Source organism: Anser cygnoides, chromosome 8 (genome assembly GCF_040182565.1).
Source record: "Anser cygnoides isolate HZ-2024a breed goose chromosome 8, Taihu_goose_T2T_genome, whole genome shotgun sequence".
NCBI classification, from domain to species: domain Eukaryota; kingdom Metazoa; phylum Chordata; class Aves; order Anseriformes; family Anatidae; genus Anser; species Anser cygnoides.
Window position 1 is genome coordinate 29883866 of NC_089880.1, and position 20897 is coordinate 29904762.

A 20897-nucleotide genomic window follows, 5' to 3' on the forward strand; every position below is an offset into this window, starting at 1 on the left:
TTTGTTTCTAATGCATCTGCATGTTTGAGTTTTGTCTTTGATGTAAATCTCAGAAGGAACAGGCATACGTTATTTTTATTCCTACGTTCAGATGCATATGCTTCATTATAAAAATGTTGCTACACTGTTTAAGGTCTAAACTCATACAGTGAAAAATGAAGTACCTAATGTGGTTTGCTGCCAGTAGGTATTGCCAAACATAGTCGGTGCAGTTGAGTAGCTCTAGTTTTGCTTCCTTAGCTGTTATCGTCACTCTGATGGAATATTATAAAAAGGCCACAAAACCTGCTGAATTAGTATTAAAAGTCCATGTACTTCTACCTGATACTTTGTTTTGTGAATAATGGTAGCCATCCTGGAGTTGAGGAATGATTTAAAATTTAGTACAGACAGAGCCTGTACTGAGCATTTTTTATAGCAATAATTGCTTGTAGGGGAAACATTTTGTTTCCTGCATTGAGCATATGGAGCATCTATCAGGATGACAACACACCTTGTGTTTTATCTTAACAGTGTGATATAGAAAGATGTAGGGATTTCAGCCAAGTAGATGCTCTTGGTAGAATTCCAGTGAGGGTATGCACACAAGCAAGAGGAGAGATTAGAGGACATATTCTCAAATATTGTTGGACGGGAAAAAAAATCCATCCTTTCAGCTTGCTGTTCTGACTCAGGAGCGATATGCTTAGCATGTTGCCTTATTTTGCTATACAGTTGTTTTTACTTACTGTTCTTAGGCCAAATTGTGAATCCAGTAATGTCAGTGGGAGTTTTGCCATCGGCTTCACGAGGACTTAATACCTCATAAGTAATTTAGAAGCTCTCGTCTTTTTAAAGTTATGAAACTGCATTGCGCTTTTCCAGGACGGAATTTTTAAGAGGTATTCATTCCATAAATGTTGTTTTCCTCTTTTTCAGATAGAGCATGTGGTCCGAGGCCATGTTGCCTTCCCGGAATTACAATCAAAAGCCGCAGCCAGGTCACTGTTCTTATTTCTTTGTAACTTGCCTGCCTCACCAATTGATGATACACTCTATTCCCAGCACTGAGAAACTGCAGTGCTGCATACATATTCTGGAACATGGGAATCAACAGAGCGATACTGGTTTGGAAGTATTTACAAAGGCTTCCCAGGCGATTGCTCAGAGATCAAAGCTTTAACCTCTCCTCGGATACCTTCAGGGTATCTAGGTGGTGATACCAACTTCCTGCTTTTCGGCGTATTTTGTATCCAACCCAGCATATTTCTTGGTACCGGAGCATCAGCGCTGTTCAGCAGAGCATCTTGAGCTAATGATGTGTCTTTATTTGACATATTAAGCTCTATGGATGAGATAGGGCTTAATTAGGAATAGATTATTAAATATTTTTGGAACGGTCATATAAAGGAAAGTATAGACACTGTATGAAACTCCCGCATGACAGCAAAAATAGAACACAGAAAGCCAGGATAAATTTTCAGACAAAGCTTAAGATGTAGGAGATATTCGCATGGAGTTCCAGGATTCCTTGAGCATACGAATATGAGAGATGTAGAATTGTAGTTTGGTCTGCTTTAGAAGTGGATGAGGACAGTTCAGACACTTCTGTTGGATCTGAATGTTCTGAGATTATTTTGGCTTGGATTCCTTTTAACATGGTTCACATCACTCCCAGAGAGATCTTAACTGAACAATTAGACACATTGGATGAAAAATTGATTCTCTCTTTAATTTCTTTTTCTTCCTTGGACCAAAGAAGGAAACAGCAAATTTTCCACTTTATCTCCAGTTTATCGCTGTGGTCTAAAAGACAAGTGACAGTCCTGAAATATGTATTAAAATTCAGGTAGTTGCAGTTACTTTCAGTCTTTCCTGGGGAGATAAAGCTACCTGGTTTCTCTGGATGACCCTTTGATGCTTTGTAATTTTCAGTGTCTTATTTGTTTGCTAAGAACTTGACCAGGATTCCCAGAAATCTATTGGACTTCATTCAGTATGGAATAGATTCATACTTCCTAGAATTCTCTTTGTTGTTCTCAAAAAAAAGAAAATCAGGAAACGAATCTGTGTGTTGGAATAACCGTTGATCTGGACTGCTTGTGGGGTGTTTTTTTCCAAAATTTTAGCTTCCAGGCCATTTTTCCCCGAACCCCCATATGAAGTGCAAGCTTAAGACAAAGAATTAGCTTGGTCTCTAGTGCCAGGAGAAACCATTTTTTGGTGTGCTGCAAAAAAAAATGAGTATGCGGTTGCCTGCTTGTCTATACTGGGGTCTGATACTGACTGACCACAACCGATTTCATAGTGCAAAGAGTTTAGATTGTGATCCGGATAGGCCACTAAATACAGAATATCGGGAAGAGAAAGCCATGTTATCTGAGGTTGTGGTATCATAACTTTGGATTTGAGTCTTCTGCGGTAAGTAAAACTGTGAAAGAGAGCACTGATAAAAAGATTGTAATATTTTATTAAAAGGATTATAAAATTTTTATAAATATTCATTTGTTCAATGTATTTTTATAATGCTTTCCAGATATTACACTCCTAATGAAATGTTTTGATAGCTATAAACTTAGTAAACCAGTCTTTTATTAATTCTGCCATCCCCTTTCTCCCTCTCCTTCTCAAATATTTGTAAATTTTCAATAATTCAATTTGAATCAACAAAAATCGGTTCTCCGTATTAGTTTCTTTCTACATATTGAACACAAACTGTAGCCTTATATTAGGGACTATAGCAGTAGCTGTACAAGTGTGATGCATTTTTTTCGCTAACAGTGTTGGCCCAGACTTCGGACTGTGTTTACTTGCATTAAGTCATATACTTAGTGAGAACATAGTGTCTCGTTTGGAGGATTGTTGATGATGGTAATAAATTACGTGCCTGGAAATCTCAGCAGAATATTTCAGAGTCTCTCTTTTTATTATATTATATTTAGTATATTCTTGGTGTAGAAATTTATATCTGTCCCGCAATTGTGAATGGTCACTGAAAGAAAACAAATTCCATGCTTACGTGTGCAATTGCATGTTCCCTTTACTTCCCATGCAAGGTGCAACACTGGGAAGAGTTAGGCTGGTTTTGTAGTGACAAAAAGCACATGTCTATCTGGACACTTAAAAGAAAAACATCTGAGGTCAAAAATATATTTTTTGACCTCAGATTTGTAGGCCTCTTATTTGCGGCCTACTTCTGTCTTCCCAAGCCTGTCTTTCCTTCCTCTCAGGCTCCCAACACTGCAAACAAGTAGGCTCAGCAGTGTCAAATTGCCTGCTGAGCAGCTGGCCTCAGAAGCCTCACTCTGCAGATTTCTGTTCCTTTGCATATACCAGGAGCAAGAGTTTGCATGCTGCATTTATCATTGTTTCAGCTGATTTGTGGTAACTTGTTAGGGCGTGAGTGGCTTAGATGCGCTTGCCAGAAGCCAGCTCCCAATGACCACTTGTGCTGAAGACCAGTCTTGTGCAACCCTCCCAGTCCTATTCCCATGTTCTCTTTTCCCTTCTTTTACTGGAACTGGAGAGGGTTGAGTTACATGAGGATTGTCCGGACAGCTGTAAATTTAGCAGTTGGTCTAACTAATTGACATACTCGGTGAACATCAAAGCTTCTTTTCTTTTTTTTTTCCCTGCAGTTCAGTGAGTTGCAGAAATTTCTGTTTAGATAACACGTTTGGTCTTCACTCTATATATTGTGTTGGTCTGACATCTACCCATCACATACAGTAAAATCCAGTATATGTAGTCTAGAGTAGGAAATCAAAGAAATAACACCATCATTTATGCTTTAAAATTTAAATACTTATGTTTCCTAGAATCACAGTTTCTAATCTTCTAATGGAAAAAAGGTCCAACTGTTTGCCATCAAAGATTATATGCCCTTTGGTGTTGAGCTGTGTTTGTCAAGAGCTTTGTTTTGGTACAGAATTTGCTTTCCTTCACTTTTTGATGCCATTTCCCCATCTAATGGCTCCTGAAAAAAAAATCAGGGAAGTAACACACGATATCTGTCAGCTCTTCTGGGATCTTTCAAGCAGAACATTGTAATATTTGGCAGTTTTCTATATGTATAGATTTTTGCAGCCTTTTTTTGTAGATTTGAAAATCTAAAATTTCTAGATTTTTTCCTCAAAGATGCATGCTGACACCTTCCAGGATTCTTAAACAGATTAAATACCAAACTCAGTTGCTTTTTGAAATCATGCCCCTAATAAGAACATAACCCTGGGCAAACTTGTATTGATTTCTTATTCTCCACTTTCAACATAGTTCCTTTTTAAGAGCAGTAGCTTGTGCCTAGCTCTGCAAACCAGATCCAGCTGCTACTGATACCATCTCCTGGAATTGGATAGAAAAAGCTTCAGAGAGCTCATGGTGTAATACTGCAGGCTTGGTAGAAACTGGAGTAGCAGGAAATTAAGGATTTTGCCAATCACTAAGACCAAATATGGTGCCTCAAACCCACACCTATATATAGACAAAAAGAGGAAAAGGTGTGAAAAAGTGTAATTCCAAGGTTATCTGGATCCTAAGCATAACTGGTTGAACTTCAGCTTGTTTTGTGCAGTCCTTGCATTCTGGTTCAGAGTGGCACGAATGGCTAACACTTGCAAGAGTAATCAAGCTGCATGGAGATCAGATGGAAGCTGGGATTTCTAGTGGGTTTCTGGTTGAGTGAAACTTTCCTTTCTTTTTCTTCTCAACGGTCAAACCTTGGATTAGACTGGAAATACAATGACTTTGTCCTTACACATAATGCATATAGCTCAGTCTTTAGGGATGTAGAAAGTAGGGCCACCTCTACACAAGGGAAAAAAAAGGAAAGAAAAAAGAAAGAAAAAAGACTGTGACCTCAAAATTATCATCATTCAGGTCCAGGAAGACACATAAAGCACATTTAAAAGTATGTGAATAATGATGTGAATTAGTTATTTTAATGTCTTCCAAGTGTACTTCAGTTTGAATGATATCCTCTGATAGCATACACATGGTAAGGTATAATTGAAAAAACATGTAGCTGAATGGTTGAATGCAAAGTATAAATATACAGCTGCTAGCAGGTCAGAAGTCAAACTAGTAAAGCATATGCCAAATTCCCTTAGGGATCTCATTAGTGTGTGATTGAATATACATGTAGAGGCTAAATGAATATCACTGTTTGGGTCTACAGTGGATGAGACAATGACTAATCAATTGTAATTAGGGTTAGATGTATTATTGACCCACATGTCTAGAATTAAATGCCCCACTTGGAGATTTCCAAGGAGTTGAAAAATATATACGAATCTGTTTATGATAGTATGAGTGTTTGAAAAAATATTCTGAGCATAATTGCAACATTTTTTAAATGGAATGTCACTAGAGCTATTGCAAGCCAAAGCACTGAAGAATTCACTGTTAGTCCTAAGATTACTGGTTGTCCAGGAAAATGTCTGGTGAATGTTGTGGAGCTGGGTGTAGTATCTCAACTTAGATACAATCATATTTAGGCCCATGTTCGGCTCCTCCCTAAAATAGCAGCCACTTGGTTTCTCTCCTCCACCCTTACTGCTGCATTTTAATCATAACACATACTGAAATAATTACGGTTTAAAAAAGGAAAGCTGAAAGCCTAGTGCTATTGATTAATTGGAGAAATTTTTAAACATGCGTAACTCTATCGGCTTTCTTTTCTCCAGCTTTCTCTTTCAGTGTCAGCACCTTTCTGTTAGAGCCGAGCAGCATCAAAGCACAAAATATCAGACTACTTTGTCTTGAGTAGAGGCCCATAGGAGACAATGTACAAACTCAAGATCACAAGCTTCTAGTATCTTCCCTCATCCTACAGACCTGAGGAATTTGGATCATCTGTTGGATGGACATGGAGAAAGCCGGCCCCACTGCCCGCACTCTGCAATGCCATGAGCTTGGCAAGCAGAGACTTTTGTCTTTCTCCCCCTTTGTTTTACTTTTGGGATTTGGGATTCTTTGATGGGTTTTCTGCATTTGATAGTAGTACAAATGTTTTATGTTTGATGAATAACCTCCCCCACTTTTTTTCCAACTTGTTTTTCTTCTAGAGCTCAAAGTATATATACATACTTGAACAGTCACCTGGATCTGATTAAGAAATCCTTGCCTGTGGGTTTCCTCACTGTTGATTTACATGTTTGGCCAGATTTCCATGGTAACAGATCTCCCTTAACAGATCTGACACTAAAGGGCATGGTAAGAAACAGCCTGTCTTTGCAAAGAGGTCAATACAGGGTAAAAAGAAAAAAAATCTGGAAGAAGCTTTTTTTTCAATTTTGAACATACTCCTCCTCAGCTATTTAAACTATCCCATAGGATTTGGGTTTCTTGCTGTATTTTGAAGTGTGCTTATGTTTCAGTAGAAAACCAGAGATCATTATAGTTCAGATATCACTACAGCCGCATTTATTTTCTGAAAATGAGGAGTGTGTCTCCCAGTATCTTTCCCAGGAATCACACTTCAGAACACTGACTAGCAGTGCTCACACTTGTTGTTAACTCACCTCCCTACCTGATTTTGCATCTCTGCTGTAATGAGTTTTAGCACAAATTTGAGTATACTTACCTGGGAAATGAATGAAACATTCTCTTGAGAGATGGCTTAATTAAAGAAGTTAAATGTTCAGTAAAGGTACTTTATTAGAGTTTCTGGGTGGTAAACTTCAACAGAAACTGAAAAGCTCCTTTGCTTTTTGTTAAAAATCGGCATAGATGGTAAGAAATATGCAGGCATGGTCCTTCATACGTCTTTGTTCAAAGCTAAACCCAATCTTCTGTGGTTTTCAAAATGCTACGTTTGGAACTCAAGGGGCTTGAAATGTTGTGTTCTGTACAAGGAAATTTTCAGAGCATTGCAGTCTGGAACCAGAGAGATCCTTTGCTGGGGAGCTTTTCAGCCCCAATTTAAACATTTGGATGTTTCTTTTCGCTGAACGTCATGGTGGTAGATAGGCTAGATAGCAGGCCAGGATGTTACTGTGCAGGGTCATAACAGAAAGCTGTCATAAGGGCATAATTTGATGGTATCAAAATGCCTAGTGATTAATGCAAAAACATACATCAAAATGTCATCTCGTCCTTGAAGTGAGTATCTCAAGCTACTTTCCAGCACCAAAATTTGCTGTATTTGAGGCTGAGGTATAAAAGGACAGTTGTAAGCACTGCCACATATTTTAAACTACAAATGGGGGAAACAATAAAAAGTACAGATAGCTTACATATTTGTGTGGTCCTATTAATACCTGCATTGTTCTATGGAAGAACCATAGCCTTCAGCAGAATCAGAATTTCTCTTGGTATGATGGCTGTACGCAAATATTGGTAATAGCAGTGCATTTTCTCTGCCACATTTATCGCTGCACTCAGGTCTTGCCTATGTTGATATTAATCCAGAGTAACTACAGTGCAATATTGATTTATGTCAGAGTAAAGGAGGTTAAGATATGGTATTTAATTATTAATTGTCTTTCAGCGTTAGGGTGCTTGGAAAGGAGAGGGAGAAGTGCTTTTAAAAACTTATTTTTATGTAATAGCATTTTCATATTATTACATTAAATACATTCACAAGCAGTGTCTGAGTCATAACATAAAACTGTCAGAGTTAATCTATCTCTAATCCCACACAATATGCTGTTTGTTCTTTATTTCTGTGCAAGGGCAAGAGCAATTTATGTGGTTCTTCCCCAGATCAGGAATAACATGTTTAACATAATATTATGTGTACAGCTTACAAAAATAGGGCTTAGAATTAGCACTTAAACTTGTTACAACAAGAAACCATAGAAAATAAAGAGTTTTACCTTGGCTGGATTTGTAATTTTATTTTATTTTATTTTTTTATCTTTGCACAGGTTGTTGGACTAACATTGTCTCGGGGTCTGGATGAACTTGCCCTTATCTACTTGGCCACAATTCAAGCCATTGCTGTAAGCCATTTTAAGTGCATAAAAGAATAAATGAATTGTCTCATGTTCTGTGGCGGACTGATCATTCCCTTCTGCTAAACAGATTTCTAATAATAGCTGAATTCACTTAATGGACTTCTTAAAGGAGCAAGATACTGTTTACCCACATTGGTGACGACTCCCTGCTGTAGGAGACAGAGCGTGGAGAGTATGTTCCCCTAAGAAGTTTGTGTATGACAATTCAGAACCTTTGTGTCTGATGCAGATGTGAGGAAAGAGGCTGATAGTATATGGGGCAGTGTTGACATCGTGGGCGTGGAACTTGCTCTCCCCTAAGATGCCTGAGTTTCAAATTGTTCCTAAATCTGTGGATTTCCCTGTGTTGCCTGATCAATGAGCCAGAACTGCACCGCAGCCAAGTTGGAGTGGGTCAGTGGTTCAGTCGGTAGCTCTCCTGACTGAATGGACCAGATCTCATTCCTCCTTTGTTGCAAGGCAAGCAGTTGTCTTGTACATGGCATTTCCAGTCTGTGGCTGTGTTTCTGTAAAAGCAGACGAGAGACAATCGTTATGAGAACAACACAGATGTTTGCTAACATACATAGATGGATAATTTTATTGAAAAACTTTTTTTTCTGCCCTAGTTTTCTCAGATGAGAGACTTTCTGGAACCCACGATTTCCAGTTCACAAGAAGTTCTATTTTAAAATGAAAACCTGGGTCAAAGAAGTTGTTTTGAAACACTGGTGCAGGGTATTTGCAATGGGGCGTGCTATCCCCAGGCATTTGGTGACTGCAGCTGACATTCCTTTGACATCCTTTTTGTGATTTTTTTTTTAAAAAAAGCTTGTTGAACTGGAGGTGTTTTTGCAAAACATTAACAGTTTGATGAATTGGGGAGTTTTCCTGACAAAACTCTGTTCACTTGGAAAACTTCCAAACTCCTCTACTGGTTAAACAACAACTTTGCTAGGCTGGGTCAGCCATCTGGGATGGAGGGTGGGCGGCTGCTGTAAATTTACTGTGAATTGTACATCTTATGTGTTAACCCTCCATCTTCAGCAAATAACAGTGAGTCTGGGATTGATTGTTGTCAGTTTTGATCCTTTTAAATCTAGCTTGGTTTACCTGATGCTTCGGTATAATCCCCCAATTTAAATAAGAATGTGTAGGAGAGTTTAAACAATGCCAGCCACTGATACCGCCTTGAAAGAAACTGAAAACAAAACCTCCCAGTATCGAACAGGTGCTCAGGTATTGTACTGTGCTAATGAGGTGGAAACCTTCTCAGCTGGAAATCCTGGGAAAGTCACCTATTATCTCATTGTGCGATACAACTCACATTTTATTGTAAAACACGAACACTGTGTTTGACTCGGAATTCAGCATCTGTAGATCATTTTGATAGTTAATTGCATTGATCATTAGATTTAATATAAAAAGGTCATACGCTGCTTTTCATTGTAAGTTCACAGAAGTTGATTTTTCTGTAAACGCTACTGAAACAGTAACTAGAAAGTAGACAGAAGTAGACTTGGTTTTCACTTGATACATTTACTAACTGCTGATGTGATGCCTAGGAAATTTAATTTTACTCCCGGTTTTAGCTGTTTTGCTGATGGAAACAGTTCTTGCTCAGGACAGCCCCAGTCCTTTACCGTTAGCTGTCTTCAATGGTGCAAGATGGGCTTTAAACCCAAGCAAAAATCTTGTAAAAAGTGTAGGCCTGCCCACAGAATGTTAATCTTTAGTTTTCTTTTCAGCAGGAGACGCTTTTTTATATAAAATTTGCATTTGAAGCCCCTCAATTTGCATTTTTTCCAATCCAGGATTAAATTAGTTCCCCCCACAGTGAAATAAGTCTGGCTTTAATTTAAATTGCTCTGTGAATACAATTTTCCAGGCAGGTAAACACAAAATAATTTTCACAGCATTTCTCAGGGTCTTTGGCATGTGTATGTTGTGAGAGAAGTTGTTCATAAATTTGAATTTCAGAAGTAGTGGAAGAGAATATCCTTGCAGCTATTCATCCCAAAACGCGATGCAACAGTTAGACCGATGAGAACATGATCAGAGATATAATTGTGGCCGTCAAGCCAGTTCGGAGGAGACAGACTCTTTCTTGAGTAGTTTATTTTTCCATAATTAAAATTGCGGCTGTGTGATTTGGAAATTAGCCCTCTGTGTCAATAGGGAAGTGATGGATTTAGTCAGCTGGTGTTGCGGCTGCTGAAGTTCCTCATAACCACTCGCCTTAAAAACCAAAATATATTTGAAGACCTGTCCTGGGTTGTGCCAGTCGTTCACAGTAAATGTCTCAAGTCTGATGAAACTCTGCTAGTTTCAATTTTCAGTAGCTTTTATTTAAGAGGAATTTATTGCAGGCTGCAGACCTCTTAGTGAACTCGCATCATAGCTTAAAGAAAACCTGGTTATAAAGAAAACTTTATGCTGTAACGGTTTGTGAAAACTTGACCATGTTGTGTTTCTTGAGGAGTCTTCATACCAACAGTCAGCTTGGGTAAAATTTTGGCTTGAATTTGGCATTTTGTCAAGTTTCTACTTCAAAATTAACTTCCAGGGTGTTATAAAGAGCTGGAAATTTGGGGGGACAAATAGTTTGTCAAAGAAACTGAGAATGTTCTTGTAAGAGGAAAAAGGTTGACTTCAGTGAATAGTGAGAGGCAAACAGAGCAAGCCTGAAAAGCAAAGATATTTTTTAAATGGCAAAGTGTTTGCTTTCATCATTTACCGAGCACAACACTGAAATCTTCTAATTTGAGTTTCTCAGAATGGAGACTTCTAAATGAAAAGTTTAAAAATATGCCCACATTTTAGACATGTTTCAATTAATCCAGACATGAAACGGAACATTTTATTTTGCTAATGGCAAAGGCCAAGAGAAATAGTTAAGCCAACAGAAAATTCTTCAGGTTTTCCTTTTTGCTGAAAAGACAGAAAATACAGGTTTTTCATTTGCCTTTATTTTTTTCTTCTGTTTTGCCATTTGGCTCCAGAATTGAAATCTCTATATCGAGAGTAATTTTCAGATGCTTTTTTACACAGTAAATAAGCGTTTTGGTGAGAATGTCTTTGCCCTGTAGGGTTTAGTTCTGGGTCTGGAAATATTTTCTGTACTCTACTGCTCATGGTGATGACCAGCTGCTTGTCGGTGCCGTCAGTTTTTCCTGGTGCCCATTTCAGTCTCTTCTCGTAATCACTTCCTTCACCCTTGTAGGTACTTCCCTGTAAGCCCCTTTTCCCTGTGCCACTGTAGACTGGTAGATGCCTCTTCCATTCCCCAGCCATCCCAAGGATGTAGTGTGATACGTAGTGCCTATATACTTCCCAATTCTTTGCACCATCTGTTCGATTTTTCTTGTTTTTAATTACGATTTCGTTTACTGGCTAAAGCTAAGCTGAGTCCATGCCCCTACAGGTCCCTTCCCAGCCTCAGGTTACTGCTTGGGGTCAGTTAGTATCTGCACGTTTCTATCCTACTTTTTAGCACATTGTTCTTTAAGATCTGTTCCCGTGGCTGTTCTCCTGTGCTCATCTGTTGTGTTCTTTTGTTCTTTTTTTTTTTTTTTTTAAATCTTTCCCTTTTTGAAGTTAGGAACAAGACACATTTTGGAAACTATGCAGGCTGCAGGGCATCATCTCAACACCCTATTTCTGTGTGGTGGGCTGAGCAAGAACCCTCTCTTTGTGCAGATGCACGCTGACATTACTGGTAAGTTAGAGGAAGTGTGGGGAAAGGAGTGTAAACTATTTTATTATTTTAGGTGGCTAAGTACTTTGTCTTTGGAAAAATAAATACTTTCTTTATATAGAACTGTATTTTGCTGGTTGGCCAAAAATATTGTAATGAAATGTTACTTCCTGCGCAACTGGGCTTCCTGAAATTTAAAGATACTTGAATAACACAGAAATGTGGTGCAAACAAAACTCCATAATTCATATTGTTAGAAAATGGCCTTCTGGAGAGTCCTCCAGCATGATGTCCGATTTGTGGATCTTAGCCTTAAAGACTTTTTAAGAAAGTGTATTAGAATTAAAAAAAAAAAAAAATCTGTATGGAATTTTTAAAACTATTAGGTATAAATTACATGTCCAGGATGTTTCTCACTATCAGATTTTTATAAATCTATTCTAACCATTCTGTAGAAGTTATTTATTTCAGACAGATTACAGGAACTTAATTAGATGAGGATACTGTAGAGTACACTTGGTGAGGGTGTTTTATGTGAGATGTGTTTTATTTCTACTAAAACCTCTAACAGGTTCATCCTATTTGAATTCTGTGGAGCTTCCTGTTCGTGCCCATGCTGGACGTTTTCCATTGTATAGAACTATTCCTTTCCAAATTGTCCATGTCTTTATCATTAGTATAGTTTAGGGGACAGTTTTTGGATCCTTGCTCCTGCATGGTGTTCCATTTGATTTTGTAGAACTCCTGATGGATGGAGGGTCCTGGGTATAGTTCATTACAAGAGGAGGTCTCAGGCTTGCCCAGTACTTCTCGTCTCCCCTTAGCCTGTGTGTGTTGGACATCTTAGCACACCTGTGTGTCAGTTGAATATACTTTAAAAAATGCGGAAAAAATAACAGAATTTAGTTTGAAGGACTTAAGAGGAACTTCAAGTGATGTGTGCTTTGGGTATATTTCAAATTAAGACCAGTTGAGCTGCCATGGATAAAGTTGTAATGCTCAGATTTGGGGCATTTAGTTTGCAATCTGACTTGCCCTAACACCAAACCACACTTCATAACATTGATGCAGGAGGGAAGATGAAAATATGCTTTATGTACTTAGCTAGGATGAAAACAGAAATGGAGAAGCAAAAAATGTAATGCCGGTTGACCTTAAAATTCACTAAGTGCTTTGTTGTCAGAGTGACACTCAGAAAAACAATGTTATCAGGTGCATACCTTTCCCTACATGACTCAAGTGTTTTAGGTGAATTTCATCATGTGAAGTTTGGGATGCTGGTTCCTGATGCGTAAAATAAAAGATCAGTGAAAAGGTATTCTGATTAAAATGTAATCAGGAGTTCTTTGACTGTAACTAATGGCCAAGTACAATCCAGTACAAAAAGGCCTTTTTGCAGTCTGGAATTCTCCCCCATTTGTAAAATCTGTGACTGACAAGAGATGTCAGAGTTCATCTAACTGAAATGCTCTTGGTTGTGTTGAACTCATTAGAGCCTATCAGATAAAATAACTAACATTCCAGGATCAATCCCCCATTCTTTCACAAAAAGAAAAAAATCTGAATATATTATTGTTAGCTGCAAATGCCCATGACTCAGCCATGCAGACATCCAATAGATAATTTTGTAGGGCACTTAAAAAGTATCTTGATCTTTTTGTTTGTCTGGTAAGAGTTCTGCATTCATTCTGGTGATGCAGGAAATGTGCAGTAAATTTTAGAGCATGCTGAAAATTGCTTTCTGCTTCAATGCCTGGCAAACAGCCATGGAGCTGTAAGCTTTAGCTTTAGGTTGTCTGCATCTGTTCCAAGTTGACCCAAGTCCTGAGCCGTTGTCCATCTTAACAGGAGGAATGCTCAAGTGTCTGATCCTCCACTCACGTTTTTAAGGTGGATGCATTTGGTTTAATCCAGAGAAATTGAAGAGAGGCTGTAATTCCATTAGTTCACTGGTAGTAGGCATTCCAGTGATCAAACAAGCACTTGCTGTACTCATTTTCTTTTCCCATTGCTCTGCCTGTGCTATCTATAGGAAGAAATTATATAAAAAGGACCATGGCACCTTTATGTTACTGAAAAATGATCGTTAGCAGCTTTAACTGGTGGAACAATGTGAAGTTAGCATCATGTAACTGAATGCCTGGGATGGAAGGTGAATTTACTTTGCATTCATAGTTGTTTCTTACATTAATTTTATTTCCCGCTTTCAAAAGCATGTATTTGCCTTTTTCCTCTGTAGGAGTTACTCAGAGCTCACTTTGGATCTTCCTTCCAGTTTCAGCTCCTTGTAATCTTACAGCTGTCTCTCAGGAGCAGCATTTTTGGGGGCTTAATATCACTGAGGCTATTCACAGAAGGAAGTCCTCCTCCCACCACTGTATTTGCATCATCACGCACTGAATGAAATTATGTCAGTAATGGAAATTCAGACATATGCCAAATACTGTAGGAATATGAAACTTTTTGACTTAGTGAGGACGGGCATCTGAAGTGCAGCTAGAAAAGCATTTAGACTTGTGCTATTTAGGATTTTAAAGGAGAATTAAGAAGGCAGGCAGATTTTTATTAATTTATTATTCTTTTTCCTGCTCTTTTTACACTGGTAATGCAGATCTCAGAAAACTCTGTGTGAACTGAAGGAAAGCATGTTCTTGATGGTTCCCATGGGTGATGAAACAATATTTTTTAATTCTACTTCAAAATATACAGCAAGTTTGGTGTTTTTGTTGTTTCCAGGATTTTAATCTTGTTTTCAAATATCTTGTACAGTTGGGAAGATGAAATTTCTCTTGTGATTTCATACATAGCTTGTGAAAGGTTACTACTCATATTTTTATGTCTTCCAGCAAAAACAGACTGGCTTTGTTGGCTATATATTCAAAAACAAACACAAACATTTTTTTTATTACTTTTTTTTTTGTTCATTGCAAAAGAAACAAAAAGGATACCTCCCTGTTTTCCCCTCAAGGTCAGCTTTTAATTTGCAGGTGGGTTTGGAGGGTGTCGTTAACAGGTTTATACCAGGTGCCTTAAGGTAAATAACCACTGTGAAAGATCTGGGGTTTGGTCTTTGTGTGCTTTATGTTCTGTATTAATATTTTGCTGAAATTGTTTTATTTAAATTCTGCATTTTTGTTGGAGCCTGGAACCACACAGCAGAGATATTTACATTAACCTACAGTTGATTTTAACTATGAATGGAAGCGTGAACATGGTTTTGAGTCCTTTTTCATTGCTTTTTTATTTGAAATTTTTACTTTAATTATTTATTGTGCTGCTAGTGCTGTACTGCTTTATTCTTTCTAACAGAGGCATGGCTTTTTCTTGTATAGGCAAGCCTGTTGTCCTGTCCAAAGAAGTGGAGTCTGTTTTGGTGGGTGCTGCTATTCTTGGAGCTTGTGCTTCTGGGGATTTTGCATCTATACAGGTATGTAGTACCTGCTTTTTTTTCTTTTTTTTGTATTTTACACTTTGACATTTGGCACCATGTGCAGACTTTAATTCAAGTGGAAAAGTTTGTACCTTCTGCACAGCCAGACAAGAGCCAGCATCACTTTCTCACAAGCCTTTTTTTTAAACTCTGCTAGGGGTGTAGAAGATCTAATAGTCTTTTGACTGTGGCTACATGCAAGTATAAGCTGCTCTCTCTGAAGTTAGACCATGTAATTTTACAGACAGGAAAGGGAATTTGGCAAGGCTCTGCTCCTGCAAGAAGGCCCTACTTTCATCTCAGTTATATTTGTCCTACTTTCCTTCCTTCACATTGAGGAATCTTAAACATAAGAAAAATAGCATATATACAGTAAAAAAAAAAAAAAAAAAAGACACACCTACACTTGTTATCTTGCTCAGAGTGAATGCAGAGTTAATAATGAGAATGGAACTTCATGTTTATTCATGTTATTTCAGTCCTTTAACAGTTGTAAAAGTGGCAGTAGGCTCTTACGTTCAGTGGATCAGCCAAAGCATGACTTTGCTGCTACTACATAAAAAAAATAGTAACATAAAGAAACGAGAAGAAGGGTCTGTATGCTCAAAACTTGTTTTCCCACCTGTCAACTCTACTAGCATAAGATATTTCCTCTCCTAGCACGAGGAGCAGCTTGCTTTCATAAGAATTCTTCCATTAGGTTGAATCCTATTTGAACAAATACATAGTGCAATGTGCATCTCTACTTCAGAATCTCAGTAGCAGCTTTTGGTGATAGTACTTCATATTTAATTTCTACTCTTCTGTTAATCTTCTCCCTTCAAATGCACCAATATTTCATTCCTAGTTTAAGACATCTTGCACTGTTAGGCAATCAGTGAGCATCTCAAATCTGTTTTTATTAATTCTGTCTTCATATCCATGTGAAAAATCTAATGCTGCAAAATTTTATGTAATTCGTTTTTATATAATTTTGGTATATTCCTTTGCCTTTAGTTTTATCCCTGCACTTACATACCAAAATATGTCAGCAGCTTATTCAAGAATGTCAGAAGATAGGCATATTTTATACATAGATGCATATGTCAGCATAGCACACTCCTTCAGAAATCTTTTGCAGTCAGACTACATCATGTCATAGACTTCTTAATTTAAAAAGTGTTTGCTCTTTTACAGTATGTTGGGAGGTTCCTGCCTTTTGGCTCATGGGAATACCAGTATATAAAGCAAAAGAACAAATACAAATTTCATCCCAGTGCCTCTGCACTGCATAATAAGTGTGATTTCCCAAACACAGCCTTTTTTTTTTTTTTTTAATTCAGCTACATGTTATGAAGAAACAAGAAACTTTATAAATGTCTTTTTCAGGAGGATGGTGTAAATGTTCATCTAACATTGCAGTTCAATAGCTTTCTCTTAAATTTATTTTTCTAACACATCTTGCAAAATAAATCTTTCTTAGAGGTGCTGCTGCAAATATTCAGGAGCATTGTAGTCTTTGCAAATAATAGAAATTATCTGTCCTCTGATAGATGTTTTGTACTTAGTTATTGAGCTTTTCAAAGCTTTGTTTGCTCAGTGTAACAGTAGAGGAGAAAAGCGTGTTTTTTACAATAAGCTATTTCCTTATTTCTGTGTTTGTTTGAAGGGGAATTTTTACTGTGTTTGTCCCAGTGATTTTGGTCACATTTCTCAGAATGATTTTTGGATATTTCCGCTCCATGTTAAAATCAAAACACATAAAAAACTATCTGGTTTTCCTGGTTTGGCTGTTCTCCATTTTGTAAAATTCAGGCATCTTTAGGAATACTTGGAAATAGCACCCAAAACCAAGATCCCTCAAAATCAGTTCTGGTAATCTTCATCTGGATTTAACCTGAATCTGCGTCCGCATATGTGAACGTGGTGGTTGCTGTTTTACTCTCATACTCCTGTACGGTCCTGATCCTTAGTCCTGTGGCATTCCATCATTGGAATTTGGAAATGGGAAAGTATCTGCTTCAGAGAAACAGTGAGGGATCATTGCTCCAAGGAGAGGGAGCTCATTTACCAACCCATCGCTGCATGATGAACCCAGCCAGCAGTGTATGTGAAACAATGGGATGCTCACCCTTCACTTTCCTGGGTAATTGTTCATAGTAGCTGGAACACCAATGAGCTTTTCCTCTATACTTTGGTATCCCTAAATAAGTTTCTTCTCACAAAGAAACATGCACCAATACACCTCCTGACTCCATCCCTTTTCTCATCCCAGCAGTGGCTATTTTCAGGATGCGGTATTTTCTTCTCATTCTCATTTCTCATATCTTGTTTTTCTTATTTTGAGTGATTTGCGGAGTAAAGATTTTCATGCTTTTTGTTCACCACATCTATATTAGTAACAACGTTCTCAGTATGCTGAGCCTTTGCAAAAAGATACTGGAAATGAAGGTTAATGCAAAATTTGTAACCATGCAGGTTGACTTGCTGGATGTGTGTAGTTTTAAAAGCTCAAGCCCCTTGGATCTGCAGTTTCATCTTTAGGTAATTCTATCAAGGAGAGATTTATAACCTCCATCTCTCATGCCTGGTCACCATATGTTGTTCCTTCAAAGAATGTTGACTTCCTTGTTTTCCTCTTCATTTACTCTCTCTGCATTTTTTTCCTCTGTGGTAAAAGGGAATTAAAACAATTGGTATCCAAAAAAGAGAAACAAAACAAAACAAAAACACAGTGTGGTGAGAGATATTTCCCATTTCAGCTTTTGGTTATTTAGTCTCCAGAATCTCCGGAAAAGGGAGAAAATCTTCTGAATTTCTTCTTGCAATTTAGTTTATCTTTTCACTTGCCCCTGCTATAGCCTTTTCCTTTTAGTGGTTTTGTTATGTCTTGATCGTTGTTCCTGTGAACTGCCGCACAGCCTGCCTGGGTCGGTGCTGACACAGAGGACAGCGCTGTGCAATATTGCACGACAAATATATACTGTACTTTGGGGTTTTGGATTTTTGAAATATGTGCCACATTAAATGAAATAACCGTAACATTGCTGGCTTAGATGGGCCAATTTATTGGTCCTAGCCATTCCTTTCATGCAGAGCAGCAGGATCCTGGTTTTCTGTGTGATTGTTTCTGTAGTAAAAATATAGTTTCCGGTTTAGTGAGCCAGCAATTCCTTCTCAGTAAAAATATTCAATAAATAAATGTCAAAGTTTCCAGTATATCCTCATTACTCTGCTTCACTTGTATGTAATTGAAAATGGGAAGAAGGTGCTGTTTGATTTGGCAATCATCCAGCTCTTTTTTTTTTTTCTTTTTCTTTTTTTGATAACCTACGTTTTGGGACAAAGCTGTACGCCAGGGAAAGGGATTATTGCCTTATAAAATCCTGCAGCCCACTGACTGTTCCTTAATTACACGTTAAAGCAATTAATAAAATTACCTGTATGAAACCAAATCACCAGATTTATTTTGGATTTGGTATCTTAACGTGGGTCGTTCTTACTGGACAATGTGGAAGAGAAGAAACTTTGTATGATCTGCCACAATATATTTTATTGGTAACTTTCTGCAGGCATTCTTGGTGTAAAACATCGAGCTAGAAGTTACGGTCTGAGCAGGACTGGTTTTCTTTCCTACTAATGCTCCTTCCATAGGACCTCATCTTGCACTGACACTGTTCCAAACATCAGGAATGTTTGGAGAGTGTTTAGCAAAGCAGTGATACCAGCAAAGAAAAAATAATGTATGACAAAAATGAGGTGGGCGTGGTGGTGATGTTCTGTTAGATGGAGCGGCTTAAATGCTCAGCAGCGCGTGGTGCTGGAGCATGTACACGTGTCAACACCCCAGTGTGTGGGGTGTGTGCATCTTTGTGAGTTTTTAGTGCTGTGTGTAGTGTCCCGTATGCGTGATGTGCATCCAGCCTCTTTCCCTTTGTACCCCATCAGGTTGTACACATGCTCTTGTGCATGTCACCTTGTCTTATTTATTAGGGTCGCGTAGTCCTCTACAGTAGGTGATGGTATTTTAACAATATGTTGCTTCCCTTCAGCAAGACCACTGGTGTCTTTTCATATGTAAGAGAGATGCTACCCCCCATTTGAGCAGAACTACCCCTCTGAGAGAAGCTGGCACCTCTTCCAGCAATACCTTCTTGGTAAGAAGTTGCTGACCAGAGCTCTCACTTTTGAGAACACCCATAGTGCAGGGACCTGCTCAAGTTTTCTGCTGACGGAAGAGGTGAGATGGGGCCATTTTCTTTCCTGGATCAGGCTGTCTCTGGTGTAATTTTGTGTAGCTCCACTTATTTCAGTGGACGTGCTTCAGTTGATGACCTGATCCTCTATTCCTCTTCCAAAGCATTACTTGTCAGGTCATGGACTGAAATTAATACAAGTGTTCTACTTGATTTCCATATTTTCAAAAGCAAGAACCAAGTGAAAGATCAGGGAGGGGATAGTTATTTCCTTAGAAATGGAAATAACTTGGGAAATCAAAAGAGGAAATAAAATGACTTCTCCCTGTTGAGTTAGGGAATATTGCCTTCCCACATCTCATTAAAAATTTAAAGCACTCTTGTTTTTGAGCAGGGTGAATTAGTAATTAAGTGCTATAATCAACTTGTGTAAACATAATATTGAAGGAGAGTAGCAAATTAATCATTTTGTTGGCTTGTCTTACCCAATTAATGCACCTTTTACTAAAGGCCTTCCTGTCCTGTTGGGATGTTTTTTTCTTCTATTCCCTTAGAGTATTCTGGAAATGCAGAGGAAGGAGGTGGTTGTTTTTAGGTACCACAGCGTACGCAAGGAGTGTGTTAAGGTGCTGTGATCTTTCATTCCTTTTCTTCAAAAGTTCTTCATTTGTACAAGTATAGGTAGAGTCCATGGTACAATGGAGGCCATCCTTGGGCAAGGCTTGGAGACAGCTTTTGCTTTTCTTTGTAGTGTATTGGCTGGGTACGGCATCTTTATTTAAATAATTCTTTCACTTTCCTTCTTGGATAAGTATATCATCAGTCTCTATTGAAAGGACATGCTCCATAAAAAAATTACCCTAAATTTCAGTGCATAACTCATATACCTATTGTTAGAGACAGTATTCTGGTGGTGAAAACAGCTGAGTCTTCACAGTCCATTCATTTCGTGTGTTCTCACTTCTGACTGTCAGCAAAGTTATCAAGCAATGTCAGGGACAGTTTGTGATGTGGACTGTGCTGCTTGCTGAGAACCAAGCTGTTTTCTGAACGAACAGCTGAGATGTCCAATGACTTGGGGGTATATTTTCAGCCAGGGTTGGACTCAAAGCAGTGACTCAGCAGTAGAAACCTATCCCTTTACCTCTTTCCATGGTATTTTGACACTGAAATACATCTTTGCCTAATTGACAGGTTGTTTTTTGTTTTGGTTTGGTTTTTGTTTTGCTTGCATAAATAAGTAGGTTCAATACATCATGTATGAAACCACCAAGATACTGGCAATGCCTCTGGCTTTTGTATAGAGTCAGCTGCCTTCTTACCAGAAATCTTTAGAGAAATATAGATGAGAGAAAAAAAATTAAAAGGCGGTGATTTGATGGCCACTGTCCAGTTCCTTGTGGCCTAGTGTTTATGGTACAAAGAGTGCCTTTTTAGTTAGCATATTTTGGCCTTACTGTCAGAAGTCTTAGCACTAAGGGTAAAAAATGGATGAATCAGGACTCTTTTTTTGCCCTAAGGATTATCCTTTTGTATTAAAGCTGAGAAATTTAAATGCTTGTCTCTCTCTGCCAAGCACACAATGAGCTTTCAATCAGTTTGAGAATATTTAGTGTATTTTTTTTTCACTTTTTGAAAGCCACAATAAATATATGAAAACATTTTTACTTTCCTTCAGCTGA

General features: G+C 38.1%; 1 protein-coding gene across 23 annotated transcripts in view; it reads left to right on the forward strand.

The window, feature by feature from the left end:
- FGGY (FGGY carbohydrate kinase domain containing) overlaps positions 1-20897 on the forward strand; it is a 280468-nt gene that overhangs the window by 236398 nt on the left and 23173 nt on the right. For 19 of the 23 annotated variants that reach the window (XR_010833326.1, XM_067001664.1, XM_067001667.1 and 16 more), the window contains 5 exons: positions 919-980; positions 6042-6189; positions 7845-7919; positions 11511-11631; positions 14943-15037. Coding sequence is in view for 18 of the 23 variants with exons in the window: in XM_067001664.1 (XP_066857765.1) it covers positions 919-980; positions 6042-6189; positions 7845-7919; positions 11511-11631; positions 14943-15037 (501 nt within the window). In the remaining 5 variants the exon portion in view is untranslated. Of the gene's footprint in view, positions 1-918; positions 981-6041; positions 6190-7844; positions 7920-11510; positions 11632-13642; positions 13763-14942; positions 15038-19071; positions 19260-20897 lie in introns of those variants that run through there. The other 4 variants (XR_010833329.1, XR_010833325.1, XR_010833327.1 and 1 more) reach the window with 4 other exon arrangements.